The sequence below is a fragment of the Ranitomeya imitator genome, chromosome 3, assembly GCF_032444005.1.
Source record: "Ranitomeya imitator isolate aRanImi1 chromosome 3, aRanImi1.pri, whole genome shotgun sequence".
Taxonomy (NCBI): Eukaryota; Metazoa; Chordata; class Amphibia; order Anura; family Dendrobatidae; genus Ranitomeya; species Ranitomeya imitator.
Window position 1 is genome coordinate 845,684,091 of NC_091284.1, and position 22,954 is coordinate 845,707,044.

Below are 22,954 nucleotides of genomic sequence, written 5' to 3' on the forward strand. Positions count from 1 at the left end.
TAGTTTCCGAGTTCAGTTTTTGTCCCCTTTTTGAATATTGGCACCACATTTGCTATACGCCAGTCCTGTGGCACAGACCCTGTTATTATGGAGTCTTTAAAGATTAAAAATAATGGTCTATCAATGACTGTACTTAATTCCTGCAGTACTCGAGGGTGTATCCCATCCGGGCCCTGAGATTTGTCAATTTTAGTGATTTTTAGACGCCGCCGCACTTCCTGCTGGGTTAAGCCGGTGACATTTAATGGGGAATTTTTATCACTAGACATTTTGTCTGCCATGGGATCTTCTTTTGTAAATACTGATGAAAAAAGTCATTTAGCATATTGGCTTTTTCCTCATCCTCATCCACCATTTCACCCAGACTATTTTTAAGGGGGGCAACACTATCATTTTTTAGTTTCTTACTATTTATGTAGTTAAAGAATATTTTAGGATTATTTTTACTCTCTCTGGCAATGAGTCTCTCTGTCTCAATCTTTGCTGCCTTGATTTGCTTTTTACAGAATTTATTTAATTTTTTGTATTTATTTAATGCCTCATCACTACCTACTTCCTTTAATTCTCTATATTCTTTCTTTTTGTCACTTATTGCGCCCCTTACAGCTCTATTTAGCCATATTGGTTTCCTCCTATTTCTAGTATGTTTATTCCCATACGGTATATACTGTGCACAGGTCCTATCCAGGATGCTAATAAACGTCTCCCATTTTCTTTGTGTATTTTTGTGTCTCAGGATATCGTCCCAGTTAATTGCACCAAGATCCTCTCTCATCCGTTGGAAATTTGCCCTCCTGAAGTTTAGTGTCCTTGTAACCCCTCTATTACACATCTTTTTAAAGGATACATGAAAACGTATTATTTTGTGATCGCTATTTCCCAAGTGACCCCCAACCCTTATATTTGATATGCGGTCTGGCCTGTTGGTTAATATTAGGTCTAGCAGTGCCCCCTTCTTGTTGGGTCCTGAACCAGTTGTGAAAGGTAATTGTCTCTCATAGTTGTCAGACACCGATCACCTTTGCTGGAACTGCAGGTTTCTGTTCCCCAATCTATTTCAGGGTAGTTGAAGTCCCCCATAATAATGACTTCTCCTTGAGTCGCAGCTTCATCTATTTGCTTTACGAGGATATTCTCCATTGCTTCCATTATTTTTGCAGATTTATGACAAACCCCTATCAGTAATTTATTATTTTTTCCCCCTCCCCTTATCTCCACCCACAGGGATTCTACATTTTCATTAAATTCACCTATATTATCACGCAGTATGAGTTTCAAGGACGATTTTACATATAGACACACCCCACCCCCTCGCTTATCTGTACGGTCATTTCTGAACAGGCTATAGCCCTGCAAGTTAACAGCCCAGTCATGGCTCTCATCCAGCCACGTCTCAGATATCCCCACCATGTCATAATTATGCTCCAACAACACTAGTTCTAATTCGTCCATTTTGTTGGCGAGGCTTCTGGCATTAGTATACATGCACTTTATGTTCCTCTCTGTACTTCTATTTCTTAAATTATTAACTGTTCTGACCCCACCCCCCATGCCACCGCCACCCCCAACTTCCTTATTTGTGCCCAGGTCTCTATCTGCACTATCTTCCCCTCCTATAAAATGAATACCCTCCCCCCCAATTCCTAGTTTAAACAATCCTCCAACCTTCTAGCCATTTTCTCCCCCAGCACAGCTGCACCCTCCCCATTGAGGTGCAGCCCGTCCCTAGCGTAGAGCCTGTAGCCAACTGAGAAGTCGGCCCAGTTCTGCAGGAACCCAAACCCCTCCTTCCTACACCAATTCTTGAGCCACTTATTAACCTCCCTAATCTCCCGTTGCCTCTCTGGCGTGGCACGTGGTACAGGCAGTATTTCAGAAAATACCACGTTGGAGGTCCTTGCTTTCAGCTTGCAGCCTAATTCCCTGAAATCATCTTTAAGGACCTTCCACCTACCTCTAACTTTGTCATTTGTGCCAATGTGCACTGTGACCGCTGGGTCCTCACCAGTCCCTCCCAGTAATCTGTCCACCCGATCAGCGATGTGTCGGACTCGAGCGCCAGGTAGGCAGCACACCGTTCGACGATCCCTGTCTTTGTGACAGATTGCCCTATCTGTTCCCCTAATAATTGAGTCCCTCACTACCAGCACCTGTCTGGCCTGCCCTGCTCTCCTATCTCCCTCCTTACTGGAGCAGTCACTCCCCCGGCTTTCAGAGGACATGCCTGGCTGCAGTAGTGCTACCCCTGTACTGTCACCCCCCTCATCTGCCAACTTAGCAAACTTATTGGGGTGTTCCAGATCAGGACTAGCCTCCCTAGCACTCTTCCCTCTACCCCGCTTTCTAACTGTCACCCAGCTTGCTACTTCACCGTCCTGCAGCTCCATCCTACCATCCCCCCCCTCATCTGTCCCATTGAGCATCTGCTCCATGAGCAGAAGACTCCTCTCCATATTGTCTATGGATCTCAGTGTTGCCAGCTGCACATTTAGACCTAGAATCTGGGTTTCCAAATGCACAACGTGCTCACATCTCGCACAGCAGTGTGCACCCTCGATCGGCTGCTCAAGGACTGCATACATGTGGCAAGATGTGCACTGGAAGCATTAACAACAGTGGAGCACATTTCCTAATGGGGATTGCACCATACAGAAAAGTTAAATAAAAAATAAAAAAAAAAGCGTCATACGAAACGCGACTTTGGTGGCAGATCGCCGACCTCATGGCCGATCCCACAGTGGGATCGGGTCGGGTTTCACAAAACCCGACTTTGCCAAAAGTCGTCGATTTCTGAAATTGACCGATCCGTTTCGCTCAACCCTACCTGTGACAATTTGTCAACGCACACCAGAGTGACTGGGATGCTTTGTTGCCCTGGGCGGAGTTCTCCTACAATAACCATATCAGTGAGTCTTCTTCTAACTCCCCATTTTCCATTGTTTATGGGTGCCACCCTAAGACTCCGACTCCCTTGAACACCCCTTCCAGTAATCCAGCAGCCGAGGATCTGACTAGGGATTTCTCCAGGATCTGGTCAGAGACCAAGGCTTCCTTGGAACAGGCATCCGTTATATAACTACTCCCACTCAGGCAGGAACAATAATTATCAATTCTGCCAGTCGCTACAGAGATTCCCAATGGCACGGGACAAATTACGCTGCCACCAGCTCTGATTTTCCAAGGGTTAACGGGTCCAGAGCCAACCTAAATCAGTAGCGTAATTCATCTCAGAGGACCCGACAGTTCATATAGAGCAGGGAGAGTCAAGCTAGTAAATTGTATATTATACTCCAGAAAAAGGTAGGCAGTGTTAACAAAGTATTAAAAAGATATTATAAAGAAGACAAATATATGTACAATGCAATTAAAAATAAACATGGGTTAAAGTTGAAAAGAACACTACTATGTCGTTATGTCATTTTATCACATGACTGGCCGTGGGCTGAGGAGAAGGACGTCCATATATATATCTAGATGCATGAGGACAGCTTGCCGAGCTGTTGTTAGCTCGCTTCCCGGACCAACACTACTCCCAACTCAGCAGGGGTAAGATATGCCCTCTCGTCGTGACATCACTGAGTGGGCTGAGTAATGACAGACACGCCTCTTTCTATTATTTACGTTTTGGAGTCACCAAACAAAGACATTCCTGGGGGAGGGACAAGGAGTGGCTTGAATTTCACTGTGCTGCTGGCAGAGAAGTGGGTCGAATGGCCCGCAGTTTGTGTCTTGTAAAGATATGTAGATACTCCAACATGGCATATTCACATTATCGGGACAACACAGATGGAGGCCTCTCCTATATTACACAGGATGGATGCCTCTCATATATTATAGGAGATGGAGGCCTCTCCTACATTACACAGGATGGAGGCCCCTACTATATTCCACGGGATGGAGGCCTCTCCTATATTCCACGGGATGGAGGCCTCTCCTATATTCCACGGGATGGAGGCCTCTCCTATATTCCACGGGATGAAGGCCCCTCCTATATTCCACGGGATGGAGGCCTCTCCTATATTCCACGGGATGGAGGCCTCTCCTATATTCCACAGGATGGAGGCCTCTCCTATATTCCACAGGATGGAGGCCTCTCCTATATTCCACAGGTTGGAGGCCCCTCCTATATTCCACGGGATGGAGGCCTCTCCTATATTCCACGGGATGGAGGCCTCTCCTATATTCCACAGGATGGAGGCCTCTCCTATATTCCACGGGATGGAGGCCTCTCCTATATTCCACGGGATGGAGGCCTCTCCTATATTACAGGGGATGGAGGCCTCTCCTATATTACAGGGGATGGAGGCCTCTCCTATATTACACGGGATGGAGGCCTCTCCTATATTACAGGGGATGGAGGCCTCTCCTATATTACAGGGGATGGAGGCCTCTCCTATATTCCACAGGATGGAGGCGCCTCCTATATTACACGAGATGGAGGCCTCTCCTATATTACACGGGATGGAGGCCTCTCCTACATACCACAGGATTGATGCCTCTCCTATATTACAGGGGATGGAGGCCTCTCCTACATACCACAGGATGGAGGCCTCTCATATATTCCACGAGATTGATGCCTCTCCTAGATTACACAAGATGGAGGCCTCTCCTATATTACAGGGGATGGAGGCCTTGTATATTACACAGGATTGATGCCTCTCCTATATTACAGGGGATGGAGGCCTCTCCTACATACCACAGGATGGAGGCCTCTCCTATATTCCACAGGATGGAGGCCTCTCCTATATTCCACAGGATGGAGGCGCCTCCTATATTACATGAGATGGAGGCCTCTCTTATATTACACGGGATGGAGGCCTCTCCTATATTACACGGGATGGAGGCCTCTCGTACATACCACAGGATTGATGCCTCTCCTATTTTACAGGGGATGGAGGCCTCTCCTACATACCACAGGATGGAGGCCTCTCCTATATTACACAGGATGAAGGCCTCTCCTATATTCCACGGGATTGATGCCTCTCCTAGATTACACAGGATGGGTGCCTCTCCTATATTACACTGGATGGAGGCCTCTCCTACATACCACAGGATTGATGCCTCTCCTATATTACAGGGGATGGAGGCCTCTCCTATATTCCACGGGATTGATGCCTCTCCTAGATTACAGGGGATGGAGGCCTCTCCTATATTACAGGGGATGTAGGGAAGCCAGAGGGGAGCATGGGCTGATGTGCCTTCCAATGCTCGGCTGAATGTTAGTCCTAGTCTGTCCTGCTGCTGCTCTCCTCGGTGTCCGGAGGGAATACGAGCTCCAACCACAATAATGACAACATGCAATGTATGCAGAGATCACTTTATTGTGCAAAATCGATTGATTATTGATTGGTGATCATTGATTGGTGATTATTGATTGGTGATTATTGATTGATTGGTGATTATTGATTGGTGATTATTGATTGGTGATTATTGATTGGTGATTATTGATTGGTGATTATTGATTGGTGATCATTGATTGGTGATTATTGATTGGTTGGTGATTATTGATCTGTGATTATTGGTTGCTGTTTTTCTGCCCCTTTGCTCTGGTGGATTTTCAACATCTGTAATTCGGGGGTCCAGCCGCTGGTGTCCATTTTCTGATCAGATCATTTTAAAGGCCATTATAAAAGGAATAAACTGCGCCATGTGTACTGCTTGGGACGCACATACTCCGCTGTTGCCGACATGGCAGGAATGGCAGGATGCAATCTGTAGGTTGGTGCCCATAGATCGGATTGGGGGGATAACTGTTTGGAGTCAGGCTCCGCCTCATTATGTAAACGTCAAATATCCTGGAAAGATAAAGAAACACGTTAGAATCGAAAGATGGAGCAACAGCAAACACGTGGAGCAGAGTGTCCTCACAGTCTCCGCCACCTTCCTCCAGCTGTATGTGATGCCACCTCACATATATACCTGTATGGCTGCTGGTCCTGCCCACATATATACCTGTGTGACTGCTGGTCCTGCCCACATATATACCTGTGTGACTGCTGGTCCTGCCCACATATATACCTGTATGGCTGCTGGTCCTGCCCACATATATACCTGTATGGCTGCTAGTCCTGCCCACATATATACCTGTATGGCTGCTGGTCCTGCCCACATATATACCCTTATGGCTGCTAGTCCTGCCCACATATATACCTGTATGACTGCTGGTCCTGCCCACATATATACCTGTATGACTGCTAGTCCTGCCCACATATATACCTGTATGGCTGCTGGTTCCCCCACATATATACCTGTATGGCTGCTGGTCCTGCCCACATATATACCTGTATGACTGCTGGTCCTGCCCACATATATACCTGTATGACTGCTGGTCCTGCCCACATATATACCTGTATGACTGCTAGTCTTGCCCACATATATACCTGTATGGCTGCTGGTTCCCCCACATATATACCTGTATGGCTGCTGGTCCTGCCCACATATATACCTGTATGACTGCTGGTTCCCCCACATATATACCTGTATGGCTGCTGGTCCTGCCCACATATATACCTGTATGGCTGCTGGTCCTGCCCACATATATACCTGTATGACTGCTGGTCCTGCCCACATATATACCTGTATGGCTGCTGGTCCTGCCCACATATATACCTGTATGACTGCTGGTCCTGCCCACATATATACCTGTATGGCTGCTGGTCCTGCCCACATATATACCTGTATGACTGCTGATCCTGCCCACATATATACCTGTATGGCTGCTGGTCCTGCCCACATATATACCTGTATGGCTGCTGATCCTGCCCACATATATACCTGTATGGCTGCTGGTCCTGCCCACATATATACCTGTATGGCTGCTGATCCTGCCCACATATATACCTGTATGACTGCTGGTCCTGCCCACATATATACCTGTATGACTGCTAGTCTTGCCCACATATATACCTGCATGGCTGCTGGTTCCCCCACATATATACCTGTATGGCTGCTGGTCCTGCCCACATATATACCTGTATGACTGCTGGTTCCCCCACATATATACCTGTATGGCTGCTGGTCCTGCCCACATATATACCTGTATGGCTGCTGGTCCTGCCCACATATATACCTGTATGACTGCTGGTCCTGCCCACATATATACCTGTATGGCTGCTGGTCCTGCCCACATATATACCTGTATGACTGCTGGTCCTGCCCACATATATACCTGTATGGCTGCTGGTCCTGCCCACATATATACCTGTATGACTGCTGATCCTGCCCACATATATACCTGTATGGCTGCTGGTCCTGCCCACATATATACCTGTATGGCTGCTGATCCTGCCCACATATATACCTGTATGACTGCTGGTCCTGCCCACATATATACCTGTATGACTGCTAGTCCTGCCCACACATATACCTGTATGGCTGCTGGTCCTGCCCACGTATATACTTGTATGGCTGCTGGTTCCCCCACATATATACCTGTATGGCTGCTGGTCCTGCCCACATATATACCTGTATGGCTGCTAGTCCTGCCCACATATATACCTGTATGGCTGCTGGTCCTGCCCACATACTGTATATACTTGTATGGCTGCTAGTTCCCCCACATATATACCTGTATGGCTGCTGGTCCTGCCCACATATATACCTGTATGGCTGATGGTCCTGCCCACATATATACCTGTATGACTGCTGGTCCTGCCCACATATATACCTGTATGGCTGCTGGTCCTGCCCACATATATACCTGTATGGCTGCTGGTCCTGCCCACATATATACCTGTATGGCTGCTTGTCCTGCCCACATATATACCTGTATGACTGCTGGTCCTGCCCACATATATGCCTGTATGGCTGCTGGTCCTGCCCACATATATACCTGTATGGCTGCTGATCCTGCCCACATATATACCTGTATGACTGCTGGTCCTGCCCACATATATACCTGTATGGCTGCTGGTCCTGCCCACATATATACCTGTATGACTGCTGGTTCCCCTACATATATACCTGTATGGCTGCTGGTCCTGCCCATATATATACCTGTATGGCTGCTGGTCCTGCCCACATATATACCTGTGTGACTGCTGATCCTGCCCACATATATACCTGTATGGCTGCTGGTTCCCCCACATATATACCTGTATGACTGCTGGTCCTGCCCACATATATACCTGTATGACTGCTGATCCTGCCCACATATATACCTGTATGGCTGCTGGTCCTGCCCACATATATACCTGTATGGCTGCTGGTCCTGCCCACATATATACCTGTATGGCTGCTGGTTCCCCCACATATACTGGACTGACTGCTGGTTCCCCCACATATACTGGACTGACTGCTGGTTCCCCCACATATACTGGACTGACTGCTGGTTCCCCCACATACACTGGACTGACTGCTGGTTCCCCCACATATACTGGACTGACTGCTGGTTCCCCCACATATACTGGACTGACTGCTGGTTCCCCCACATACACTGGACTGACTGCTGGTTCCCCCACATATACTGCACTGATTACTTGTTCTCGTACATATACCGGACTGGACAGATCTGCTGATTGCACACGTCTGTGCCTTTGATAATCTGTCTGGAGATTGCACACATTAATAACAGTAAGCTATGGCTTAGGCTAAGTTCACATTAGCGTTTGAGTCCGTGGCGCGGTGCTGTGCACTTCTTTCCTGAAGCTCTGCCTACTTCCGCATGCGTCCTGTGTACCTATCTTTAGCATTGTGTACGCAGGGACATGCATTGTATGCGGATGCGTCCACATGCGTCGGTTTGATGTGCCCGCAGAACGTAAGAAAATGCAACATGCTGCGTTCGGCGGCCGCACGTCAAACCGATGCACGCGGACTCATCCGCATACAATGCATGTCCCTGCGTACACAATGTTAAAGATAGGTACGCAGGACGCATGCACAAGTAGGCGGAGCTTAAGGAAACAAGTCCGCAGCACCGCGCCGCGGACTCAGACGCCAACGTGAACCCGTCCGTAGAGACCTCTTTAGATCAGTGTCAGTCAGGGATGATATGCTGCTTTTCACAAGCGACTGGACCACGTTTTTGCATTTCTTGTGCAATCCTTTTTGTGAAAGGGGGAATGACTGTGGGTTTTTTTTTTTTAAACAGAAAAGAAAATTCCCCCAAATCCAGACATTTACCTGTGCATGTCATTAACTTTTCTTTATCTTTTGCCCTTAGTATCAGTGAAAGTTTACGTCCATACAAGCCTCACCAATGTGTTGCAGGTGCCGGGTTTTCACACGTGTATCTGCCTAGTTTACAGAACAGATTTCATCTGGTCTCATCACTCCTGTTTCACGGTGATCAATTGTGAACACTGCATTGTCTACATCTGGAATCTTTTCTTTGTTTGTGACACTAAGCGCCTGCCTATTCATTAATAAAGCAGACATCTTGCTTGCTTCACCATGGTATGGTGGTGCTGTCTGATTTCCCAAGATCCTGCAAACAAATCCTGATATTTGGAGTTCAAAAGGCAAAGAGGTGATTTCACTCACACTAGCATTTCTAGTTACATCATTGATAAGGTGTGTTGAATTCTTTTTAAAAAATAGATTTTTTTTTTTTTTTTTTAGAAATTCTAGACATTTTACTGTACATGTCTGTGTTTGCACACTTGTTTTACTAGTCCAGTTTGGCAGCCGTCCTTGCCACACCTATGCTGCAGCATCTTGCTGCTTTAGCCGGTTTTGACATGTACCTTACTAATTTCTTCCTTTTTGTGAAAGGAGGAATGATTGGGGTTAGTAGTAGTAGCATTTTACAAAATAAATGACAAAAAAGAAAAAAAGCCGCAAGAAGCCCCACCGCCGCTGCCATCAGCCGTCCTGGCAATATACATTTCCCTTCTTTCTGTTGATATGTTGGATGTGATGAAAGTCTGACTTTGTACTTGGACGGGGCAGAGGACATGGTTCATACACAGCTGTATTGGTGGCTCCATAAGTTGTGGTAGCACTGACAGTGGTAGCCAAGATGGTGGTGGCAGCTAAAGTCATGACAAATCTAGAGGTGGAAGACAAGGAGCTTAGGACATTTCCTCCATCGGGACAGCTGTCAACCAAGTCAAGGGTGGGGATGATGGTTGTGTGGTGGACAAGACCTGGGAATTAGAACTAGGCTGTGGAGGTGATGTCATCTGAGAAGATGGGTGTCGGCATCAGCGATAAAGAGTGGAACAGATGTCTGGTCAGAAGATCTTCCGTGGGCAGACGTGATGCCAAAGGTGCTGTTGGTGGTGGTGGTGTTGAGTCCTAGGTGCAGGTATCTGGCTATTTCCACATTGATACCAATTACGTTCTTGCAGTGTATCGGTGGTGGACTGTGCTGTCACATTCCTACCCCTGGAGACACCATGTTGTGTGTGTATTATGTCCTGTGTAGTGTGAATTGCAATGTGATATAGTTCTGCATATTGTTATAGTTAATGTAGCAATATATAATATAGGATGTAATAATTCTCACCAAGGGAGGAAATGATTGACAAAGTAAAGGTGTTTGGGAATTTAGGAGGCAGCGATCAAGATATCTCCGAATTTTGGATTACAAGACCACGAAGACCAGCAAGGACTCAGACTTTAAGGTTGGACTTAAGAAAGGCAGATTTTAATAGACTCAGAAAGAGGGTAGGAGAGGTCCAATGGCCGGATGTTCTAAAGGACAGAAATGTCCAAGAAGGATGGGAGATTGTACTAAATGAAATTCTCACCTCACAATCAGTAACAATTCCGAAAAGAAGGCAGAGTTGGAAGCATTTAAAGAGACCAGGATGGAAGAATACAGGACTTAATCACTTGTCAAAGAGGAAAAAATAAATTTAGACAAACTGTAAAGCGGGGGCATATCTAAAGAAGAGAATAATGCTGTCTGCAGGGTAAGCGGTAGAAGGGCTTAAGCCAGTAATGAAGTGAGGCTTGTAAGCAGGGCTGGCGTCAGCAGCCGGTGCCCCCAGGCATGTGTTGGGGACATTGGTGCTTTATGTTGGCCCAGTGCCTGTGTCAATGATCGTGCCCACGAGTGATCCTCCGCTTGCTCTGGGCTCTGGCACTTGCGATACTCAACTCTCCCCTCTTCACCGCTGCGGCGTCTTCCACATCTTCTGACTGTGACGTTCAGGTCAGAGGGCGCAATGATGTCACTATTGCACGCTCCCTGACTGAGCAATCACAATGCAGAGAGCCGGAAAATGCTGCAGCGGAGGAAGCGGGAGAGGTGAGTATCATAAGTGCCGAGACCCTGAGCAGTCACAGAGCCGGAAGATGCCGCAGCGGAGGAAGCGGGAGAGGGGAGTATCATAAGTGCCAGGGCCCTGAGCAGTCACAATGCAGAGAGCCGGAAAATGCCACAGTGGAGGAACCAAGAAGGTGAGTATCATAAGTGCCGAGGCCCTGAGTAGTCACAGAGCCAGAAGATGCCATAGCAGAGGAACCGGGAGAGGGGAGTATCGTAAGTGCCGGGGCCCTGAGCAGTCACAATGCAGAGAGCCGGAAGATGCCGCAGTGGAGGAAGCGGGAGAGGGGAGTATCATAAGTGCCAGGGCCCTGAGCAGTCACAATGCAGAGAGCCGGAAAATGCCACAGTGGAGGAACCAAGAAGGTGAGCATCATAAGTGCCGAGGCCCTGAGTAGTCACAGAGCCAGAAGATGCCATAGCAGAGGAACCGGGAGAGGGGAGTATCGTAAGTGCCGGGGCCCTGAGCAGTCACAATGCAGAGAGCCGGAAGATGCCGCAGCGGAGGAAGCGGGAGAGGGGAGTATCATAAGTGCCAGGGCCCTGAGCAGCCACAATGCAGAGAGCCGGAAGATGCCGCAGCGGAGGAAGCGGGAGAGGGGAGTATCGTAAGTGCCGGGGCCCTGAGCAGTCACAATGCAGAGAGCCGGAAGATGCCGCAGTGGAGGAAGCGGGAGAGGGGAGTATCGTAAGTGCCGGGGCCCTGAGCAGTCACAATGCAGAGAGCCGGAAGATGCCGCAGTGGAGGAAGCGGGAGAGGGGAGTATCCTAAGTGCCAGGGCCCTGAGCAGCCACAATGCAGAGAGCCGGAAGATGCCGCAGCGGAGGAAGCGGGAGAGGGGAGTATCGTAAGTGCCGGGGCCCTGAGCAGCCACAATGCAGAGAGCCGGAAGATGCCGCAGCGGAGGAAGCGGGAGAGGGGAGTATCGTAAGTGCCGGGGCCCTGAGCAGTCACAATGCAGAGAGCCGGAAGATGCCGCAGTGGAGGAAGCGGGAGAGGGGAGTATCATAAGTGCCAGGGCCCTGAGCAGCCACAATGCAGAGAGCCGGAAGATGCCGCAGCGGAGGAAGCGGGAGAGGGGAGTATCGTAAGTGCCAGAGCCGTGAGCAGTCACAGTGCACAGAGCCGGAAGACGGCGGCGGTGAGGAGTCCGGAGCAGAGCAGCAGATGCGAAGACAGAGGAGGATTTCATTTTAATTATTACTTTTTTTTGTAACATTTGGAAAAATATACGGGGCCCATTATATATAAAGCATCTTGTGGGGCCCATTATATATGGAGCATCTTATGGAGCCAATATGGAGCATCTTATGGGGCCAATTAGATATGGAGCATCTTATGAGGCAAATTAGATATGGAGCAGTATATGGGGCCCATTCTTTTTGGAGCAATATATGAGGCACATCATGTACTGTATGAAGCAATATATGGGACCCATTATTCTGTATGGAGTGTAGTGAGTACAGGGGTGTCCTTGCTGTGCAGTGAGAAGGCAGTGATCAAGGAAAAGTTCAAAATAAAGTCTTGTTTATTGTACAGTGTACTCACAAACAGAAAGTAAACAAGTCCTCTGGTACACAGCCGGGAATAACGAAGACAGTACGCGACTATTTGCCGTGGACAACTACACCACCATGTACGCTGGGGTGCCAGGCATTAGGCTCTGCTTGGCCCCTTGTTGTCTAGCATAGAAGGAGCTCTGTTATGATCCAGTGACCTTGGAGCAGCATGAAAACTTTCACTGGAGTAGGTGGTAACTATACTGACCGCAAATCCTGATCTTAACACCACAACTAGAAGTAGCCGTGGAGTGTACCTAACCAATCCTAGACACCTCGTCACAGCCGGAGGACTAAATACCCCTAAAGATGGAAAGAGGAATACTATCTTGCCTCAGAGCAGAACCCCAAAGGATAGACAGCCCCCCACAAATATTGGCTGTGAGAGAGGAAAGACACACACAGTCAGAAAACAGGATTTAGCACAAGAGGCCGCTCTAGCTAAAATAGGAAAGGATAGGACAGAGTTCTGTGCGGTCAGTATTAAAACCCTTCAAAAATATCCACAGCAGAATATACAAAAACTTCCTCCATCTAACTAAAGACGTAGGAACGTATATCTGCAACTCCAGCGAATCCTACAATCAGAGCAGGAATACAAACAAAAACAAGCACACAGCCTGTGTGCCACAGAAAAAGAAACAGACACTTATCTTGGCTGAAATGGCAACCAAGCAGGAGAAGCCAGAAAGAGATCCATCAAATCCCAAAAAACATTGACAACTGGCAAGGACTAATGAGTCCTGCAAGCCTAAATACCCCAGTCAGAACTGCAATTAGCAGATACACATGTCCAAGACTGCAGCCCAGGAACAACTGCATTATCATCTGCTACCACCAGAGGAAGCTCAAAAGCAGAATTCACAACAGAGCTCTGCACAAGCCTCCTGCTTGGTCTGCTTCATAGACCAACACTGACACACCCAAACCCTCCTGCAGGGTTTTTTTTTACTCTCTGTGACCACAAGTCTTTCCAGCGGATCTAATACACCTCTGAGCGCATCCTGGGGGACACACAGCGACCCTCGCATATGACACCAGTCACTGCCTCGCTCACCACCCCCTCTGTTCAAACTTGTGGGGTTGAACCCCGGATAGGGCATGCGCATTTCCCCGCCCGATGTTCCACTGAGAAACTGAAGTTTTGTAGGGACAGGAACCATCTGGTGACACGGGCATTCCTCTCTTTTGCGTTTCTCATTCAGACGAGGGGTGAATGGTCAGTTACCAAATGAAACTGACGCCCGGGCAAATAGTAGTGTAGGGACTCCAAGGCCCCTTTAATCACCAAGCACTCCTTCTCCACCAAGCTATAATTTTTCTCTGCATGTGTCAGTTTCCTGCTCAAGTAGGTGACTGGATGCTCATCCCTGGTCACCTCTTGTGACAGCACCACTCCTAGGCCTACCTCTGAGGCATCGGTTTGTACAATAAAGGTTTTCTTGAAGTTGGGGCTGATGAGGACCGGCTGTCCACACAACGCCGACTTCAGCGACTGGAATGCTTCCTCCGCTTGAGGATTCCATCGGACCATTACCTTCTTCTTACCTTTCAACAGGTCCTTTAGGGATGCTGATTTCCCAGTAAAATGGGGTATAAACTGGCAGTAGTACCCAATGATGCCAAGGAATGCCCTCACTTGTTTGGTACTTAAGGGCTTAGGCCAGTTTTGAATGGCCTCAATCTTGTTTACTTAGGGATTGATAACTCTGTGGCCGATCACATATCCTAAGTACAGGGCCTTTGTGAGGCCTATCGTGCATTTCTTTGGGTTTGCTGTTAACCCCGCGATTTTAAGAGACTCCAGCACGGCTTGTACCTGGGACAAATGGATATCCCAGTTGGTACTAAAGATGACTATGTCATCCAAATAGGCCGATGCATAATCCCGATGAGGTGCTAACACAGTGTTCATCAGCCTCTGGAATGTGGCCGGAGCCCCATATGACCCAAAAGGCAAGACAACATATTGATAGAGACCCTCTGGCATTATAAAAGCAGTCTTTTCTTCTGCTGACTGTTAAGGGAACCTAGCAGTAACCTTTTGTGAGATCCAGTGTAGTGAAGTACTGGGCCTCCCCCAGTCTTTCAATTTGCTGGCCCACTCACTTCGGGACTCCTCAATGTCTCCCAACTGGATCATTTGCTTCACCTCAGCCGTGATTGCTTGCCTTCTGGCTTCTGGCACTCGGTACGGTTTCATCCGTACCTTTACCCCGGGCTCGGTGACAATGTCCTGTTGTAACACAAAGGTCAACCCTGGCAGCTCTGGGAATACATCCGTATTGTGCTGCACGAGGGCCCGAGCCTCCCATTGCTGCTGTTTGGTGAAAGCATCACTTATTTGAACCTGACCCCCCGCTGTGACCTTGGCCAGTGCCAGAGGGACCCCCGCTGGCACAACTGGAGTCACCTCTGCAACAAAACATTCCCGGTCCTTTCGGGCTTTCTGCAGATTGATGTGGTATAGTTGCTCGGGTTTCCTTTTCCCGAGTTGGTACACTCTATAATTCAGTTCCCCCACCTTCCCCCATATATCATAAGGCCCATGCCACTTGGCCATAAGCTTAATCTCTGGGGTGGATACTAGTACCAACACCCGGTCTTCTTCTTTAAAGGTCCTGACTGTGGCCCTTTTATTGTACATGCGGCTCTGCACAGCCTGGGGATTCATTAGATGCTCTTTTACTATGGGCCATATGGCCGCAGTCCTGCGTGCTTGCCACGTGCTCAATTACGCTTCGATGCAGAGTGGGCTCCTGTTCCCACGTCTCCTTAGCTACATGGAGTAATCGCCTCGGATACCTGCCATATAACAGCTCAAATGAGGAAAAACCTGTGGATGCCTGTGGTACCTCCCAGATGGTGAACATGAGATAGGGCCATGTCCCAATCCCTCCCATCCTTGGCGACCACCTTTTTGAGCATGGCTGTAAAGGTCTTATTAAACCTCTCCACCAGCCCGTCGGTTTGAGGGTGGTATACCGACGTATGTAGCTGTTTAATCTGGAGCAGCTTACATAGCTTCCTGGTCACCTTGGACATAAAAGGAGTCCCCTGACCTGTAAGGATCTCCTTTGGTATCCCAAGGTGACATTGCAAATAGCTCATGGGCTATTAATTTGGCCAAGGTCTGTCGGAGTGGTATTGCCTCTGGGTAGCGGGTGGCATAGTCTATGACTACTAATATGTGTTGGTGGCCCCAAGCGGATTTTACTATTGGCCCCACCTAGATCCAACACAATCTGCTCAAAAAGGACCTCTATAATGGGCAGACACCAATGGTCTCTGGTAGTTTGTGGTGGGTGAGGTTAGTTGGCACTCTGGGCATGTATCGCAGTACTTCTGGCCAAAAGAAACACTCCAGAGTCTTTTTGCCCCCAAATGCCCCCCTATCATGTGAGTGTGGGTCATGTCGAGCACCGCCCTATGGTAGGATTGGGGCACTACCAGTTGTTCTACCACCTCATCCCGGATCTTTGGGTTCTGCGCCTGGAATACCATTTATACCATTTATCCTGGGAGGGTTAACCCTGGTCTCCCACAAAGATCGGAACAGGGGTAAGTCTCTTCCCAATACAGTCCCATAAGGAAGAGTCTTTACTACTCCCACCACATGTTTTATCTCTCCACACGGGGTGGAAAGCATAATCTCCGCCTTCAGGTACTCTCACAGGTCCCCATGTATGCACACCATCCCCACAGTTTGGTACCTGTAGAGGTAGTGTAGACTGGCTGGGCATACATAGATACACGGCGTGTATACCCACAGTCCATGGGTGCTGCTGTTAGGGGTCAGTTACATGTCTTGGCCCTTGAGATCGCCAACACTTAACAACTGCAACGCGAGGGAACTGTGGGGCTGATTTAGGGGACACGGGTCTGTTGTCACTCTCCTTCCAAGATATCCCCTCGGTACGGGCACGTTCCATATAGGCCCTGGTGGAAGGTCGTTTGCTTTTCCCAGGCTCCTGGGTCAGTGGGGCCTTACGTGACAGCTAAAGTGGAGCAGCATCCTGTATAAAGTCCTGAGTGGCTGTATACCGCTCTATCAGTCCTACCACCTGGTCCACAGTGCCCGGGTTCCCTTGTCCCACCCAATGCCGTATGGCTGCTGGCAGAGCTCTCACCAGCCGGTCGACCACCACCCTCTCCACTATCTGAAGTGGGGTTAAAGTCTCAGGTTGGAGCCACATTTTCACAAGCTGCATCAAGTCATAAAATTTACACCGGGCAGGCTGGGTTTCCACAAGTCCATGAAAAAACCCATTGGGCTCTCACGTAGGTATTAACCCCCAGTCGGGCAAGGATCTCACCATTTAGCTTAGCGTAGTCCTGGGTGTCCTCTCGACTGAAGTTAAAATAGGCCTTTAGCGCGTCACACCTCAGGAATAGAACCACCACTTCTGCCCACTGGGACGTTGGCAGGTTCTCCCACTCTGCCGTGCGCTCATAGATGTAGACGAACGCTACATGTTGTCTTCCAGACTCAGTTTCCTCAAAGCAGAGCGGACCTGGTCTCGGGCATCGTGACGTTCCGGGGTCGCTGCTGGAGGTGCCTCACGCAGTGCTGCAATTTGCTGCCTCAAGATCTCCTCCATTTTGTCCACAGGCCTGGGCTGCAATGTGGCAGGCCTAATGACAGACATGGAGCTTGCATTTGGGTATGCCTCAATTCACATTGCTCTGCATTCTCCAACCATATGTAGTGCAGCAGTGTCCTTGCTGTGCAGTGAGAATGCATTGACCCAGGAAAAGTTCAAAATAAAGTCTTGTTTATTGTACAGCATACTCACAAACAGAAAGTAAATGAGTCCTCCAGTATGCAGCTGGGAAAAATGAAGACAATCCGCGACCAGTTGCCGTGGATGACTACACCACCATGTAAGCTGGGGTGCCAGGCTTTAGGCTCTGCTTGCCCCCATGTTGCCTCACAAAGAAAGAAAGGGCTCTGCACAATCCTCCTGCCCTCATATATCTGCGTGCTTCATGTTTAGTCATTGTAGGACGGTGGACCACTTTTTTTGCTGTCTGATACTCTCATTCTATACAGCACTATCTTGCATTTAAAAAAAAAAACAGGCCACATTTTTGCCAGTGTGGTATTTCTGTGACAGCCCTCATATATCTGCGTGCTCCAAGTTTGGTCATTGTAGGCCGGTGGACCACTTTTTTTGCTGTCTGTTACTCTAATTCTATACAGCACTGTTTTGCATGAATTTACTTCACAAAAAAAGGCCCCAAATATTGAATACAGTCTGTTACGTCAGGCTGAGGCCTGCCTGGTGTTTGTAGATTTGCAGGCATACTGATCACATATTATTTCGCTACTAATTAATATATTTGTGTTGAGCATTTGAAATAGTGCAGTAGTCCATTTAAAATGGGCAAGGCAAGGGGCAAGGGACGGGGAAGTGGAAGTGATGATGATGGTGCATGCAGAGGACGAGGCTGTGGCCAAGGTGAAAGTGGGCAACAACAAAGACCCACATCTTCTCGCTCAACCTTCCTGTCCCAGTTTCTAGAAGATCGCAGCATACCACTATTGAAGCCAGAGCAGTGTGAAACGGTTGTTGGTTGGATAGCGGATAATGCTTCCAGTCACTTAGCCACCACCACCATGTCTTCCACACGGTCAAGTCTGAGTAGCCGTGAGTGTGACCCGGATATTCCTCACCCTGATTCTCCTTCCTCCCACCATGATGAGTGCCCTGAGACAACTGATCCCACACTTGGACACTCTGTAGAGCTGTTCAATTTTCCATGTCAAGATTCTGAACTCTCGGCCGGTGAACTTGAAGTGGGGACAGATGAGATTGCATGTACAGATGCCCAAAGCTTTAACAAGCTCCAGTCACGCAAAGGCGATGGTGGGAAAGTGTCAGAAGAGGTGGACGATGATGAGACACAATTGCCAGAAAGTCAGGACGAGGAGGAGCAGGGTGTGGGTGTGGAAGACGAGGTGGTGGATGACATAGTGACTGACCCAACCTGGCAGGAGGACATGCAGAGCGAGGGCAGCGGCACACATGGGGAAGGAGGCATATCAATACAACAGCCAGGAAGAAGCAGTGTGGTGGCCACAGACAGAAGGCATGCATCCGTTTCCCGTAACACCAACATGAGGGAAGTAGCCATTCCAACTGTTAGATCTTCCTGAGTCTGGATATTTTTTAAAGACTCTGCTGATAACCCCAAACAGGCCATTTGCAGCACCTGCCATGCGCGCATCAGCAGGGCTAGCAAAACAACCAACCTGACCACCACCAGCATGATCAGGCACATGGCAGCAAAGCACCGGACTTTGTGGGCTGAACCCCAGGCTCCAGGACCACTGCCTGCAGGTTACACCACTCCTTCTTTGACTGTTTTGCAGAGGAGCCAATCCCCAGTACACCGTGCATGTGAAGATGCCTCTAGTCCTGCACCTGTTGTGGCCCACAGTCAAGCAGCACCATCATCAAGCCCGTCCACGTCCTTGTCCCAGCACAGCCTTCAGTTGTCTATAACCCAGTCTTTGGAACGCAAGTGAAAATACCCCACCAACACCCCACAGTCCTAAATTCTAATATTTCTCTTCTCCTTGTGCTAGAAATGCTGCCTTTCAGGCTCATTGGAACGGAAGCTTTCCACAACCTGATGGCAGCGGCCGTCCCAAGGTACTCGGTCCCCAGTTGCCACTATTTCTCCCAATGTGCCGTACCGGCATTACAACAGCATGTGTTCCACAACATTACTCGTGCCCTCAACAATGCTGTTACAGGGAAAGTCCACCTAACCACGGACACGTGGACAAGTGCTTGTGGACAGGGACGGTACATGTCACTGATGGCACGCTGGGTTAACATAGTGGAAGCCGGGACCCAGTCAGACCTTGGGATGGAACACATCCTCCCCACGCCAAGGATTGCTGGCCCTACGTCGATCATGGTTGCCCCCACAGTCTACAGCTCCTGCGCCTCCTCCTCTTCATCCTCCATGTCTGAAATCAACACATCAGTCAGAAGCTGGAAGCACTGCAGCACTGCCTCAGCCAAGTGGCAACAGGCTGTGCTGAAGCTCATCTGCATAGGTGACAAACCAGACAATGCAGAAGAGTTGTGGACAGCGCTGAAAGACCAGTCAGATGTTTGGATGACACCGCTAAACCTACAGCCAGGCATGGTGGTGTATGACAATGGCCGTAACCTGGTGGCGGCTCTGAGGTAAGGTGAGTTCACACATGTACCTTGCTTGGCCCATGTGCTTTACCTCGTGGTTCTGCGTTTTCCGGAAAGCTACCCGGAGCTGCCGGATCTGCTAGTGAAAGTACGCCATCTATCTGCCCATTTTAGAAAGTCAGCTACATCTTCAGCCGCCCTTGCCGTGCTTTTGCAGCATTTGCAGCTTCCAGCTCACCGGCTGGTGTGTGATGTCCCCATGCATTGGAAATCTACGCTGCTTATGTTGGAAAGGCTTTGTGAGCAGAAGAGGGCAGTTGTTGACTACCAACATCAACAAGGCCTTTGATATTCAGTTCAGACTCCACATATAAGACCTCAGGAGTGGACATGGATGTCAGACATATGTACCATCCTCCAAAACTTTGAGGACTGCACCAAGATGACGAGCGGCGATGACGCCATAATTAGTGTCACCATCCCGCTTCTCAGCATTCTCAAAATCTCTCTGATCACAGTTAAAGAGGAATGCTTTGCAGGCAGGGCACGAGGACATGGAGCAAGGAACCATACAGGGGGATTACACTCAGCCCAGCCTCATGTCTTCTCATCGTGGATTGGTAGTCAATGAAGAGGAGGAGGAAGAACAGGAGCTACTTTCATGTGCTATAGACGGTACTACAAACACAGCTGTCATACCGTCTGTTCAAACAGAGTTTGTTGTACAACCAAGGAGTCCAAGCGAGAGAGACAGAAGTGCAATCCAGCTCAGGCAGGGGAACAATGGCAAAGTTCTGGGACAGATTCTCAGACCCTCCCATCGTGACGGCACAGAGGCAAGGGATGCTGTCACAATAAGTGCAATGTTTGGGAAGATGCTGAGGGAGTACCTTGCAGATCGTACAAACATCCTCCGTGATTCCTCTGTGCCTTTTAATTATTGGGTATTCAAGGTGGACACGTGGCATGAACTGGCTCTCTACACCTTGGAGGTCCTGGCCTGCCCTGCTGCTAGCGTTCTGTCAGAGCGGGTTTTTAATGCCGCTGGTGGAATTATAACAGATAAGTGCCTCCGCCTGTCAACTGAAAATGCTGATAGGCTGACACTTCTAAAAATGAACAAGGGCTGGATTGGGAAAGACTTCTGTACACTACCAAGTGAAAACAGTGAAACATAAACTCAAATACATTCTCTCTTTTGGGGAGGTGTACTGTATTCTCATGCACGTCTTCACAACCACACATGGGTATACGCTTCCACATTTGGTCTGTTTGTTGTTATCCTCCTCCTTATCCTGATCCTCATCATCCACAACCACTAGATGACCAGGGTGAACGTGCTCTGTACTGTTATAGGCCAGTGAGTTTTGGGCACGGGGGCTGTGATGGCAATAGTTTATTTAGTAAAAAAAGGACCCCACATTGGGGAATTGGGCATTACATTACATTGGGCCTACTTCTTAACTCTGTCTCCTGCATTGTGTCCTTCTCCTGCCACTAGATCACCAGGGTGAATGTGCTCTGTACGGTGAATTTTGGGCAAGGGGGCTGTGATGGCACTATTTTATTTTGTAAAGAAAGGACCCCGCATTGGGGAATTGGGCATTACATTACATTGGGCCTACTTCTTAACTCTGTCTCCTGCAGTGTGTCCAGGGCAAGACTTGAGCTGAGGACATATCTCGTCGTTCGTGAGATTGTTTTGGGATCCATTGGACTAATTGTGGACTATTGCTTTGTTACCTGGCACAAGGATTATCGGGAGGTGCCCCCGAACCTGTTCCATTGGACTAATTGTGGACTCTGTAGATCTACCTGCATGTGTTGTTCCAGCGTTCTTGATAATAAATCTGTGGAATCATCCCTTGGCCTATTGTCCCTTCTTGCTCTGCCGTACACCCCGTCACAAACTGGTGGCAGCAGTGGGATCAGAGCAGAAGGAATGGAGGACAACGGCCCATCAACATCGAGAACCAGCACGACAGAGTACAAGAACTGGAGTTTGGGGAGCCTACAATCAAAGGCCCGGGAAGTAGGAGTCCGTTTTAAAGGACTCTCCAAGGAGCAGCTTATTGAGGCTTTGGAAGGAGTTCGCCTGCAAGATGACGCTGAGGAAGGATCCTCACAGCAAATGGAGGAAAGACTGCAGCCGGAGGTAAATACCCAAAAAAGTCAGTGGGTTATGTGGTACGAGGAGGAGTTGGCATTGCTGGGAGAAGAGGCCACCATAGACTATAAGAAAGAGGCCATTCACCGAGCTCAAGAGAGGGAGAGGGAGGCCATTCACAGAGCCGAGGAGAGGGAGAGGGAGGCCATTCACAGAGCCGAGGAGAGGGAGAGGGAGGCCATTCACAGAGCCGAGGACAGAGCTCAGGAGATGGCATTACTGGAGAGGCAGATCGCTTTGGAAGCAGCTAGAAGCTCCAGACAGACTCTAACCCCAGCACCCACCATGAGCGAACTCCCCAGAGTGTCCCGCAAAGACTTCAAGCCCTTTAATGAGGCTGCAGGCGACATTGAGGGCTTCTTCCAGGACTTTGAGCATCAGTGTCGATTAATGGAAGTCCCGGAAAAGGACCGAGTCCGACATCTGGTGGGGCTCTTAGAGGGTGGAGCTGCCGCAGCCTATAGAGCTATGGACCCTCAGGGGAACTGTGAGTAGGCGGAGATTAAACGGACTATTCTAGAACATTATGCTGTTACCCCAGACACTTACAGGACTCAGTTCCGTACTTTAGCCTGTGATGAGGAAGTGTCTTTCAAGATGTATGCCCACAGACTCAAACAAATATGTCATCGCTGGCTGGAGGCAGAGGAGGCCTTAACCTGGGAGACCTTCCTCCAGATTATCCTAAAAGAGCAGTTTTACTTCAAGTGCCCTGCTGAGATCCGGGAATGGGTGCGTGAAAGGAGACCAGCCACTGTGGAGGAAGCTGCAGCTCTAGCTGATGAGGCTCTCACCATCAAGCCTCAGTGGAGGATTCTGTTGGAGGATGGAGAGAGACCTACCAGCTCCACA

General features: G+C 48.9%; 1 protein-coding gene across 1 annotated transcript in view; it reads right to left on the bottom strand.

Annotated features, from left to right (window-relative positions):
* Window positions 1-5,303: 5,303 nt before the first annotated feature.
* The window catches only part of LOC138671450 (tyrosinase-like), a 222,375-nt gene continuing 204,724 nt past the window's right edge, over window positions 5,304-22,954 (bottom strand). The window contains exon 5 of the mRNA XM_069759629.1: window positions 5,304-5,795. Coding sequence (XP_069615730.1) covers window positions 5,615-5,795 — 181 coding nt within the window. The 3' untranslated portion in view covers window positions 5,304-5,614. The remainder of the gene's footprint in view (window positions 5,796-22,954) is intronic.